Source organism: Morus notabilis, unplaced genomic scaffold, assembly GCF_000414095.1.
Source record: "Morus notabilis unplaced genomic scaffold, ASM41409v2 Scaffold382, whole genome shotgun sequence".
Classification (NCBI taxonomy): Eukaryota; Viridiplantae; Streptophyta; class Magnoliopsida; order Rosales; family Moraceae; genus Morus; species Morus notabilis.
In genome coordinates, this window is record NW_010364200.1 from 350,884 (window position 1) to 363,910 (window position 13,027).

The following is a 13,027-nucleotide window of genomic DNA, read 5'->3' on the forward strand; positions in this document are numbered from 1 at the left end:
TGACTGATAATGCGACTGATTTTGTAGTACAAGACAATTCTTAATTAAGACCGATTTTATTGGTACAACCTAATTGCGTTCAATTCAATGAGTAAAAGGCACTAAATACACTAAATATAAGGAGTGAAGATATCACCATTTTTATTTGACAAACACAAAAACTAAAACAGGTGAAACCTAATTGACAACGACGAAACTTCGGTGACGAGTCGACCAGCCCAGAGAATGGGCGGGAAAGCTGCAACATTGCTGGCAAAGCAAAGGAGATTTGGAGAGGAAGTGGGCCTCCGACATGAGAGAACCACATGTCACCGCGCATCTCTGCTGACCACGGAGAATGCCTCCTTTCTAGATCTCTATTCCGGGAAAGAAATTCCTCTCTGGCGCAGCAGACTAAACCCTAACACCGGTTGTGATACACAGAACAACACAGCCCAAAGAGGGGAAAAAAAAAAAAAAGAGAGTAATTTTGAAGAAGTAGTTGAAAATCTCTTTTGAGTTGGTGCATCATCAAGAGTCCCCTGTAATTAGCCGGAGTTCCTAGCTTAGATGTTTAATGAATTCTACCGGCATCGTTGATATGGCGAACAACAAGAAGCTAATGGACAGTGTATTTAGACTTTAAAAAAACGACCGACAGTTTTTTCTCTCTCATATGGAGGCCTCTTAACTTCATCCTTGTAAATTTGCCACGTAGTGCAATTTTTACTTTCACTTCGGGCTTCATGCCAGCCCAATAGACATAGCCGACGTTGACATCCTTATTGACATGCAAATTCACGTGCGTTTGGTAAGCCCTACTACTTTCCTAGGGGTCATTTATATTACTCAATGCTAGAAGGAAAAACTGAAATGACCTTTTCATTTTAGTTATTTTTATTCATAACAAAGTTTGTGTAACTTATTCAAACTATAATTTTTATGACATTTTAACATCGACCATACTTTAATAGCCAACTCCATTAGCAATGGATTAAATGTCTTTCCACCTGGAGTTGGGATTCAGAAAGTTTACATTGTCACAGACGGCTCCGTTGGCTTGATGCAGATGGCTTGAAGCTGGCAAAGCCAGTAACTTCTCTACCTGCCACCAAGCTGTTGATTTCATACGTGCCTTCATACGTGTATATGGGTTCCAAATCACAGAATGCCTGCGAAGTGAATCAAGAAAGGCAATGTCAAAGATGAAGAAATAATTTTATAAGGTACAAACACTAGAAAAAGAGACGAGAAAGGAAAACCTTCGCCACTAGAAAATCAGCTAAGATTCCATTTCCACCGAGCAACTCCCGTCCAAGTGCAACAGTTTCCCTTGCCTTCAAGGTGATCCAAGACTGAAGAGTACACATGTTTAAGACATATACATTGGCAATCAACAGAGCATGGCAGAGTACTAAAATTTGGAAACTCACCTTCCCCAAGCTAGCTTGACCTGTAGTCATTTTACCATTCTCGTACAACTTGCAAAGCCGCCAACCCATTAGGACCATTGCTTGAACATTGGCCAGCATACGTATAAGCTTCTCTTGATTGATTTGAAAAGCTGCCAGTGGTGCTCCAAATTGCTTCCTCTCCTTCAGATACCTTGTAATCAATTCAGAGATCAGTGAATTGTTGTTTTGAAAACTTAAACATGTCTGAACGAGGAGTGCAGGTTTTGATACCTGTGACACATGTCATAGACACCCATGGATATACCGATAGGTTGCCAAGCAACCATAACACGTGAAACAGCAAGAACCTGTTTTGACACGGTAATGATTAGAAATGTATTTCAATACAACATATATTTAATTGCAGGGATTGAAATCTGCAAAACGAGCAATCGGCACTTTCCACACATTCGTGCACAAATGAGAAGCGAAAAACAAAGAAACTGCCTCTTCTCCTTTGACAAGTAAGAGAAAAACCTGCACTGTGTTGTTTGCTTGAATAAATTATTGTTCAGTTAAGAGTTCTAATGTTTGATTGCAAATCATGCGACTGGGGATACATTTTCCCCTAATGTCTCCATACGCACTCGAGAAGAGAATAAAAAAGCACATGCCACATCCAGTTTCCTGGAATTTAAAAGAGCAGAACATATAGAATACGCAACTACAAATTCAATACATTCACATACGTCTCCAAACATACAATGCATGAACACAAACAGAAAGGGGCATCATCTGATGAAACCATATATATAGTATACCTTGCTTGTATCCTGAAAAGAATTAACACCAGGTAACCTGTCCTCATCAGAAACAAACACTTTGTTCAAGAGAATATCTCCATTCTGAACCATCCTCAAACCAATTTTATTTTCAATTTTGGTTGCTTTTAATCCGGGATCATTTTTCTTTACAAGGTATCTGAAGCAGAAAGAAAAGCATTCAGCATGTAATAAAGAGCCATCCAATAACAATATTGACTTCTTGCACAAACTAAATAAATATCTAATAGGAGTTGTTATAACAAGCATAGATTTTTCTTACTGTAACCCAAATGAAAAGTCACTTATGTTATTTAAGGGCACAAGAGTCTTGAATGTATTCTTGAAAGAGCAATCAAAACTAAAAACTGAACAGTTCAGTTTCTGCGATCAGTTGTAGGACTTTACTCTAATTTTTATTTATTTATTTATTTATTATTATTATTATTTTTTTTTTTTTTTTTGTTTGAAGGAGGGTACTTTACTCTAATATTGATGCCTACTCTTATGAACTTACTGGACAACAGAGGAGTTTCCTTTTTCAGTATGATCCAAGGATAGGAAAAGGGGAAGAAGTTAATTGATGTTAATAAATCAACACGACTTTCTAAAACAGCAACACATTTGGCATGTTTGGCTATTTTCTGTTTCACAAGCACCTAAGTGCAGGGGGACACCTGTAAAAGTAAGAACAACTGTCCTACTAATATGAAAGCAGATGCAATCACGGTTTTGTCTTTTTTTTTTTTTTTTTTGATATCCAGAAATCCCCCGAGCCTACTTTGTGCATCCGAGTTTGAAATTAGAGCCTTTCGCCAATCATGTTAATGTCTTGCATTGCATACCCATTTATCTGATTTGTTGTTGTGTTCCGAGCAAAAATAACCAACACATCAGCAAATGTGCTGTTTCCTATCCAGCGCTTTTGGCCATCAAGGATCCAACCTCCTTTCACCTGATCATCCCAATGCCAAAGCAAGAATTTATAGGAAATGAGGCACAAAAACGAGAAAAACCAAAAACAAAAATGGAAGTCAAGTGAAGAGATATTAACCTTTGTTGCAGTTGTTCTCAAAGAACTTGCATCACTTCCATAATCAGGCTCGGTCAAAGCCTACATGGAGAAGCATAATTTAGTACCTTCAATTTTAGACCACTTGACAGAAGCATTAATCAATCACATATCCTAAAACCATAGAATAACTAGAAGAAGGGAGCATCTTACCCAGCAAGCCACAGTTTTTAATTGTGACAAAGAAGGTAAATATTTCTCCTTTTGCGCCTCCGATCCACACAAAGCTATTCGTGACAGTGCAGAGGAGTTAAACAAAAATCATCGCCGTATATAGATAGAAACATCCATCAACTAACAAGTAAATAAAAGTAGAAGATGACTAGATCTAACCGATGGTCAACATCGCTAGCGAAGAATGGACCAGGATGAAAGTCGAACAGCTAGCGTCAACTCTAGCCATTTCTGCAGTCGCAATGGCGCTTCCCGTAAGAGAAAGACCAGGACAGCCATAACCCTTGATCGTGCCACCGGCAACGCGCAAGGCACCAAGCTTTGGAATAACTTCAAATGGAAACTCTGCTTTCTCCCAGTACTGAACAAAATAATTCAGTATCTATCTCCTTTTTTTCTAAAAGAAAATCCAATAAACAAGATAACTATAGACACAGACTACAGATGACTGAAGTGTTTAGCAAAAACCAAGAAAAAAAGGGTACGAATAGAAAATTAAGGATACTAAACAAAAGAATAACAACAGCAAAGAAAAGGGTACGAGTAAAAGATGAATACCTCTGCCATGATTGGCGCCACTTCTTTTTCCATGCACTCTCGTACTTTCATCCTTACAGCTTTCTCCTCAGGACTCAATAGATCATCGTAGTTGTAGTAATCTGAAGCTGTAATCATGGCCAGCACATAAACAAAAACACAAAACCCAGTAAATAAAGAGAAAAAAAAAATTGCAAGCTGCTAAATCAATAACTTTCAGAATACAAAATTAGGCAATAAAATATCATATTAGATAATAGAAAATTTCCTCAACTCTCGAATGAATAGAAATTCTTACTGGAAGGAGGAAAAACCGATGCTGGAGTGGCTTGGGGAAAAGCAAGTGAAACATCCAGTGCTGGTAAACCAAAATAAGTACTCCTCTCATTCTTGTCAATATTATCTGTTATGCATCAATAATTAACATTTCTTAAATGAAAACAAACATTGAAAAATAAATAATTACATAAATAAAAATTTCAAAACAAGAATCAGAGATTGATCACAGTCAGATCATAAATCAGTCGGCTTCCAAACTAAATCTTCCAAAATTTGAACTTTGGATGTGTATGTAGTCAGAAGATGAGAAAAAGATCAATAGATTGAACTTTCAGATCCGAAAAAACGAAAAGATCAGAGTTTTTGACTCCGTTGTCAAAGAGAGGAAGAATCATTCAAGAGAGTGAGGATAAAGAAAAAAACCTTGATTCGTAGACGAGCGAACTGTCATGGCGAAAGGAAAAAAGGGAAAACGAAAAGCTTTGAGAGAGAGAGAAGGCGAACGAAGATGACCGGAGAAGAAATGTGGTCGTGAAAAGGGTCCGAGTCTGACTCGCTGGGTAATGGTCCTAATGGAGGAGGGAGGAGGATAAGGGGAAGTTTGGCACGCAAAACTATGTCTAATCAATAATTTTTTTCAACCTACGCCAACGTAATAATAGTAAAGTCAAGTTTTTTAACCGATAAAAAAAAAAACCTGATTTACCGGGGCAGTATACAATTTCTCTAATTTTTTCGTTACAGTATTTAAAGAGATTATATTTAAACGGATTAAAAAAGAAAACAATTCTTGGCGTTTGGTAAAAATTCTTTCATGAAAGAACCGGTTCTTTCACAAAACGACATTAAGTTAAACGTCGTTTACTGAAAGAACCACTTGTCGTTAATAATTATCCAAGCACGACTACAATTCTTGTCGTTCACTGATGCGCCGTTTCTTTCAAAACGCGACATGAACTTACACGTCGTTTTTTGAAAGAACAGCTTCTTTCATAAAAAGCTTTGTAATTTTAGGAATACTTATCCTCTTAGTTAGTTAAGTTTATTAATCTTGTAACATAAGCTTTTTATCAAACTTATAACACACGCTTCTATTTTATATATATATTGGCTTGTATTCTTTATTCACATTAATGAGAATAATATTTTTCTCACTAGTCAAACACTTTTTCCTCCGCAATATGGTATCAGAGCGATAATTTTTCTTTCGTCTATTTCTTCAATTCTTCTTAGATTCTTCTTTCCTTGTTTAGAGTCTATGGCTTCTTCATTTCCTGATTCGTCTTCCTCGTCAAATGGCAAATCTGCCATTGATGATTCGTCTATTTGGGGTCCTTATCAGTTATCACTTGTTATCTCATTCTGGACATAGTTATTTCTTAACTTTAGTTGATGATTGCACTCGGTTTACTTGGTTGTTCTTGCTTAAACACAAAAATGATGTTTCCACTGCCATTCCCAAATTTTTAATCTCATTGCAACTCAGTTCGATAAGCATATCAAAGAGTTTCGGTCTGACAATGCAAAGGAGCTTGTTTTTGCTGATTTTTTTAATGATAAGGGAGTTCTTCATCAATTTTCTTGCAATAAAAGGCCGCAACAAAATTCTGTGGTTGAGCGGAAATATCAGCATCTCTTGAATGTTGCTCGCGCCATATATTTTCAATCTAGGATTCCACTTTCCTTTTGGACTGATTATGTTCTCACAATGGCTTTTCTAATACATAGGACACATTCTCATGTTCTGGGCAACAAAACTCCATATGAGCTTCTATTTCAAAAAGAGGTTGACTACTCATCTTCGTGTTTTTGGATGTCTTGCTTTTGCCTCTACACTTTCTGTACATCGTACCAAGTTCCAGCCCCGTGCTCGCATTTGCGTCTTTCTTGGTTTCCCCCAGGCATGAAGGCTTACAAGCTTTATGACATACAATCGAAACAAATTTTTATCTCACGAGATGTAGTGTTCCATGAAATAGTTTTGCCCTTTCATTCTGTCATCCATACAACTGAGTTAGTGGATCCGTTTCCTGACTTGGTTTTGCCTTGGCTTGCTCTCGATGCTATTGATTTTTGTTCCTCACAGGCGCAACACCCTCCTCCTGATGTTGTTGTTGCTCCTATCCAACGTTCATCTAGGCCGGTTAAACAACCCTCCTACTTGAGGGATTTTCATTGTAACCTAGTGTCTCAAGGTTCTACACTTGACTTGGAACCTTCCTCCGACAAAGTCCTATATCCTTTGTCCAAACATATCTCATATGCCAATCTTTTCCCTGCTTTCAAACATTTTATTCTCAATGTTTCTTCTCATATTGAGCCGCAATTTTATCACCAGGCTGTAAAGTATCTTCTATGGCATGAGGCCATGAAAGCAGAATTGGATGCTATGGAGCTTAATAACACCTAGCCTGTTGTTCCTTTACCGGTTGGTAAGCATTCCATTGGCTGTCGATGGATTTGTAAAATCAAATGCAGGTCTGATGGATCGATTGACAGACATAAAGCTCGTTTGGTTGTTAAAGGATACACGGAACAAGAAGGAGTTGATTTTGTTGAGACCTTTTCACTTGTTGATAAGTTGGTTACTGTCAAAGTTCTTTTGGCTCTTGCAGCTTCTAAAAATTGGGAGCTGACTCAACTTGATGTTAATAATGTTTTTCTTAATGGTGATCTTTTTGAAGAGGTCTATATGGACCTACCTTTGGGATATAATGGACAGGGGGAGATTTTGTCACATCATGGGCCATTGGTTTGCAAGCTTCATAAGTCCATCTATGGTCTTAAACAAGCCTCGCGACAATGGTACTCTAAGTTCTCTCATTCCCTTATTCAGTTTAGGTTTGTTCAGTCTAAGGCTGATTATTCCTTGTTTACTAAAGGGACAGGTTCTTCGTTTCTTGCTCTGCTTATATATGTTGATGATATCATAATCACAGGTCCTTCTAAGCATCATATTGACTCCTTGAAGCAGTTTCTTCATACCCAATTCATGCTCAAAGATCTTGGTTCATTGAAATACTTCCTTGGGCTTGAAATTGCTCGGTCGACCAAAGGTATTGTTCTTTCCCAGCATCATTACACTCTGCAGCTGCTGGAAGACACTGGTTTTCTTGCTTGTTGGCTTGCTCCAGTTCCAATCGATCCTCGCATTCGTCTAAATGCCACAGATGGTCCTGTGTTGCCTGATGCTTCTTCATATCGTTGTCTCATTGGACGTTTGTTGTATCTTACTCTCTCTCGGCCGGACATCACTTTTGCAGTCCATAAGTTGAGTCAGTTCCTTGCTCAACCTCGTGCTCCTTATCTTCAAGGTGCTCATCATCTTCTTCGGTATCTTAAAACTAGTCATGGTCAAGGTTTATTTTTCTCTGCTTCCTCGTTGTTACAGCTTAAAGCCTTTTCTGATGCGGATTGGGGTTTATGTACTGAAACCAGGCGCTCTGTCACTGGTTATTATGTCTTTTTAGGTGATTCTCTTGTGTCTTGGAAAGCCAAGCGGCAAGCCACTATTTCTCGGTCCTCGTTTGAAGCTGAGTATCATGCCATGGCTGCTACTACTAGTGAATTGGTAGGTTGAAGCAGTTGTTGCAGGATTTTGGTGTTTCTTTGGCTGCCCCTATGCTACTATTCTGTGACAACCAAGCCGCCGTTCACATTGCTTCGAATCCCACTTTTCATAAGCGGACCAAGCATATTGAAATTGATTGCCATTTTGTTCATGACAAGGTCACTGATGGTTTCATCAAGCTCATGCCTGTTCGTTATAATCTTCAACTTGCTGATGTTTTCACCAAGCCATTACCCTCTACTCTATTGTTTTCTCATTTATCTAAGATGGCTGTGAAATATATTCATTGTCCATCTTGAGGGGGAGTTTTAAGAATACTTATGCTCTTGTTAAGTTTATTAATCTTGTAGCATAAGCTTCTTATCAAGCTTATAACATACGCTTCTATTCTGTATATATATTGGCTTGTATTCATTTATTCACATTAATGAGAATAATATTTTTCTCACTAGCCAAATACTTTTTCCTCCGCAATATGTAATCTTTTTTTAATTTTTTTAATTTAGTAAACATCTGGCAAAAAAAAAATTACATCAATTAGTAACATATATTGTGGAATTTTTTTGGGACCCAAAACAGTAAGAAAAAGGGTGGAAAATAAGATATAAGTGGTGTTTTGTTGCGTTTCTTTTGTTTCTTACAGAATTAATTTTTTTTTTTTTTACTTTTAATGCCAATTGAACATGAAAGGGATTCTATAAGTTAGTGATTCTACAATTAACAAGTAATTTAGCAAAGATAATCATCAAGATCTTTCAACAAACATAAATATAATTCGTACTCCTCTGTTTTCTTTCGATTCCTTACTATAGAAAATAAACGAGAAGAACTCTTGTGAGTTGAAGCTTATAAATTATCTAAGCGAGATCGTAAAAGGCGAAGCTGAAAATAACAAGGAGAAGGTTTTAGCAAATAAAAAATAAAAAAGTAAAAATAACAAGGAGAATGAGACTTCTTTTATTTTAATCTATTTTTTATTTTTAAATTTAGTAAATCTCTTTAAAAACGGTTAAATAAAATTACACCAATTAGTTAGAGATATTATAGCAGAAGATGACAATGACAATACTACTATAATGTCAAGATTTAAAGACGTTTGGTTCGTAGATTCAAAATCATAATTCATAATCATTCTTGGTTTACGTGTATTTTTTGTGAGAGAAAATACTGTAGCGAATCATGAACCATAATTCGAACCATAGTACGGATCTTTGCTCTAAACTATCAATGACTTGAATCATATTTGAACATGACAAAAAAAAAAGAACTGCTTATCTTAGATCGACCAAAAGTAACCACATTTTTAAATGGGACTGGTGGAAAAATAGACTAAGTAAAAAGTGATTTTAAGTAAATAAACCATAAAAAAAATAATTAGGTAAATAGGTCAACTTTCACATCAGTTATTCCACGTCATCAATTATGTTTTTAAGTGTTTCTTTCTCTTTCTCCTCTTCCATTTCCCGCCATTTTCTTCTCCCAGCCGCCTTCCATTTCCTCTCTCATCTTCTCAAGTCCTCGTCGTCGCACAACCTCATTAACATTATTATCTTGCCCATTCAGCGTTTTATTCTCGTCCAAAACGAAATTTGAAGAAGAGCTACTAAGGCCTCGCTCGCTTCGTGAATTTGAGTTTTCAATTCGAATTGAGATGTGACATTTTCTGAGAGTTTTTAACTATAGCAGAAAAAGTTAGATGTGACATTTTCTGAGAACTTTTAACTATAGAAACCTAAAATTGAAAACTCGAATCGGTGAAATGAACGAGGCCTAAGTCTTTCTTTTTTTATATCTCTCATGGTGTTTTTCGTTGTTGTTCATATGTTTTTAAGATGAGAATGTAGTTAAAAGTGTTAAAAATCCATTAAAATAGTAATTTTACATGGTAAAGATCGGTTTACATTGTCTGATATGATGAATATCTACTGGGTTTAGAAAAAAAAAGATTTGTTCTTGGTCTTTTCTTGGTCTGTTCTTATAACATGGTATGTTCTTGGTCTGTTCTTATACATGGTCGGTTCGTAGTCTATTCTTGGTCTGTTCTTATAACATGGTCGGTTCGTGGTCTGTTTTTAGTTTGTTCTTGGTCTATTCTTATTACATGGTCGGTTTGTGGTCTGTTCTTGGTCTGTTCTTATTGCACGGTCGGTTCTTAGTCTGTTCTTGGTCTGTTCCTACTACATAGTAGGTTCGTGGTCTGTTCTTATTACACGGTCGGTTCTTGATCTGTTCTTATTGCACGGTCAGTTCTTGGTCTGTTCTTATTGCACGGTAAGTTCTTGGTCTGTTCTTAGTATGTTCTTATTATATGGTATGCTTTTGGTCTGTTCTTGGTCTGGTCATTCGGTTCTTGGTTTGGTCATTGTGTTAGTGGTATGGTCTTGTTTTATATCATGTTTAATTATACATTTTTATAAATTGATGGTTTTTTTTTGCCTTTTTTTATTTTGTAGGAATATTTTTTTATGGTCTTTTCTTGGTTTGTTCTCATTATATGTTCTGTTTTTAGTCTGTTCTCATTATATGGTATGTTCTTATTATATGGTCTATTCTTGGTCTATTCGTGGTATATTTAGTTTGGTTTAATGACATTATTATCTTGATTAAATTTTTACAATTTTAAAATCTAAATAATGCCTCAGTGGAGGATTTTTTTTTTACATCGGAGGAAAATGGAAGGAGAATAAAAGTTGTTGGGTGTGGCATACACACTTGACCAAGAATAGACTATGATGTTTTTTACTTTTTTTTAATTTTTTGAAAAGCTTCGAACTAATCCTAAAGATTGGAGAAACATTTAATTTATAAAAGAGAAAAAAAATTAGAAAAAAATAAAAGACTAATAACAGATCAAGAACAGACCACGAACTGACCACACTTGACCAATAATAGACCATGATGTTTTTTATTATTATTTTTATTTTTTTAGAAAGCTTCGAACCAGTCCCGAAGATTGGAGACACATTTAATTCATAAAAGAGAAAAAAAATGAAAAAACCAAGAATAGACCAAGAATAGACCACACTTGACCAATAATAAACCATGATGTTTTTTATTTATTTTTATTTTTTTGGAAAGCTTCGAACGAGTCCCAAAGATTGAAGACACATTTAATTTATAAAAGAGAAAAAAATTGGTAAAAAATGAAAAACTAAGAACTAACCAAGAACATACTAAGAACAAACAAAGAACAGACCACGAACTGATCACACTTAATCAAGAATAGATCATGATGTTTTTTATTTTATTTTTTAATTTTTTGGAAAGCTTCGAACCAATCTCGAAGATTAGAGACACATTTAATTTATAAAACAGAAAAAAAATTGGTAAGAACTGAAAAAATCAAGAACATACCACAATTGACCAAGAATAGACCATGATGTTTTTTATTTTTTTTTATTTTTTTGGAAAGCTTTGAACCAGTCCCAAAGATTGGAGAAACATTTAATTTATAAAAGAGAAAAAAAATTGGTAAAAAAATGAAAAAACTAAGAATAGACCAAGAACAGACTACGAACCGATTACACTTGACCAAGAATAGACCATGATGTTTTTTATTTTTTTTTATTTTTTAGAAAGCTTCGAACCAATCTCGAAGATTGGAGAAACATTTAATTTATAAAAGAGAAAAAAAATTTGTTAAAAAATGAAAAAAACTAAGAACAGATCAAGAACATACTAAGAACAGACCACGAACCGACCACACTTGACTAATAATAGACCCTGATGTTTTTTATTTTTTTATTTTTTAAAAAGCTTCGAACCAATCTCGAAGATTGGAGAAACATTTAATTTATAAAAGAGAAAAAAAATTTGGTAAAAAATGAAAAAAACTAAGAAGAGACCAAAAACAGACCACGAACCGACCACACTTGACCAAGAATAGACCTTGATGTTTTTTATTTTTTAGAAAGTTTTGAACCAGTCCCGAAGATTGAAAACACATTTAATTTATAAAAGAAAAAAAAAATTTGTAAAAAGCGAAAAAACCAAGAACACACCAAGAATAGACTAAGAACATACCAAGAACAAACCATGAACAGTCAATACAAATAAATATATAATAATTTTTGTTCACTTTTATAAATTTTAGATCATTGATTTATGACATTGAGGTATTTCACTGATATTGAATTGAATAATTATTTATTTATATACAATTATTTAATTATATCTATCATAACACAACATAATATTGTTTTATACATGATGGTCTTGCATAATATGTAGAATTATGTTTTTACTTCTTACGTATGAGGTTTAATTAAATACTTTTTTTATAAATTTATTATATTGTTTCATTAAAATATTGATAAAGTCATGTATTAATGCCTAAAAAAATCAAAAAATATGTAAAAATGTTTTTTTTTTATGTTTTATTAGAGTCTGTTCTTGGTATGTTCTTGGTCTGATCGGTCGGTTCTTGCTCTGTTCGGTCGGTTAATGGTATGTTCTTGGTCTGGTCAGTTCTTGGTCTGTACGGTCGGTTAATGGTCTGTTCTTGGTCTGGTCGGTCGGTTCTTGGTCTGTTCTGTCGGTTAATGGTCTGGTCGGTTGGTTCTTGGTCTGTTCGATCGGTTAATGGTTCATTCTTGGTCTGGTCGATCGGTTCTTGGTCTGTTCGATCGGTTAATGATCTGTTCTTGGTCTGATCGGTCGGTTAATGGTCTGTTCTTATTTTTTCAGTTTTTACCAAATTTTTTTCTCTTTTATAAAATAAATGTTTCTCCAATCTTCAGGAATGGTTTAAAGCTTTCCAAAAAAAAAAAACATCACAATCTATTCTTGGTCAAGTGTGGTCTATTCTTAGTCTGTTCTTGGTTTTTTCATTTTTTACCAATTTTTTTCTCTTTTATAAATTAAATGTTTCTCCAATCTTCGAGACTGGTTTGAAGCTTTCCAAAAAAATAAAAAAAAAATATCAGGTGCGTTTGGAATTAGTTCCAAAACGTTTTTATTTTTTGTATGAAAATGAAAACGAAAACATTTTTATTTTTATTTTAGAATCATTTCTGAAAATGCGTTTGGTAGTTTTATTTTAAGATTGTTTTCAATTTAAAAAAAACTGAAATTGTGTTTGGTAGTTTAATTTTTAAAAACATGTAATAATATTTAAACTAATAATATATTAAATAAACATATCAACCCATTTCCTTACCTCATCAATCAACCCAAAAACGGGGCCTAAAACAAGAAAAAA

At 34.8% G+C, this 13,027-nt stretch overlaps 1 protein-coding gene across 1 annotated transcript; it reads right to left on the bottom strand.

Moving 5' to 3' along the window:
• Positions 1-14: 14 nt before the first annotated feature.
• On the bottom strand, positions 15-4,863 carry LOC21399447 (acyl-coenzyme A oxidase 4, peroxisomal). Its single transcript, XM_010105954.2, has 12 exons — positions 4,680-4,863; positions 4,276-4,380; positions 3,999-4,105; positions 3,600-3,801; positions 3,420-3,493; positions 3,249-3,308; positions 3,040-3,149; positions 2,195-2,354; positions 1,665-1,741; positions 1,413-1,584; positions 1,242-1,334; positions 15-1,151 (listed from the first exon to the last, which is right to left on the bottom strand). Exons 1-12 carry the CDS (start codon positions 4,705-4,707, stop codon positions 1,020-1,022), a joined length of 1,320 nt encoding a protein of 439 aa, XP_010104256.1. The 5' UTR covers positions 4,708-4,863; the 3' UTR covers positions 15-1,019.
• Between the last annotated feature and the right edge of the window lie 8,164 nt (positions 4,864-13,027).

What these genes read in the sequence shown, in the direction of transcription:
- LOC21399447 (XM_010105954.2), bottom strand. Translation starts at nt 4,707, where the DNA reads ATGACAGTTCGCTCGTCTACGAATCAAG. An exon ending in TCGCTCGTCTACGAATCAAG is followed by an intron (nt 4,381 to 4,679) that starts GTTTTTTTCTTT and finishes GATGCATAACAG; the next exon opens with ATAATATTGACAAGAATGAG. An exon ending in TAAAAACTGTGGCTTGCTGG is followed by an intron (nt 3,309 to 3,419) that starts GTAAGATGCTCC and finishes TTCTCCATGTAG; the next exon opens with GCTTTGACCGAGCCTGATTA.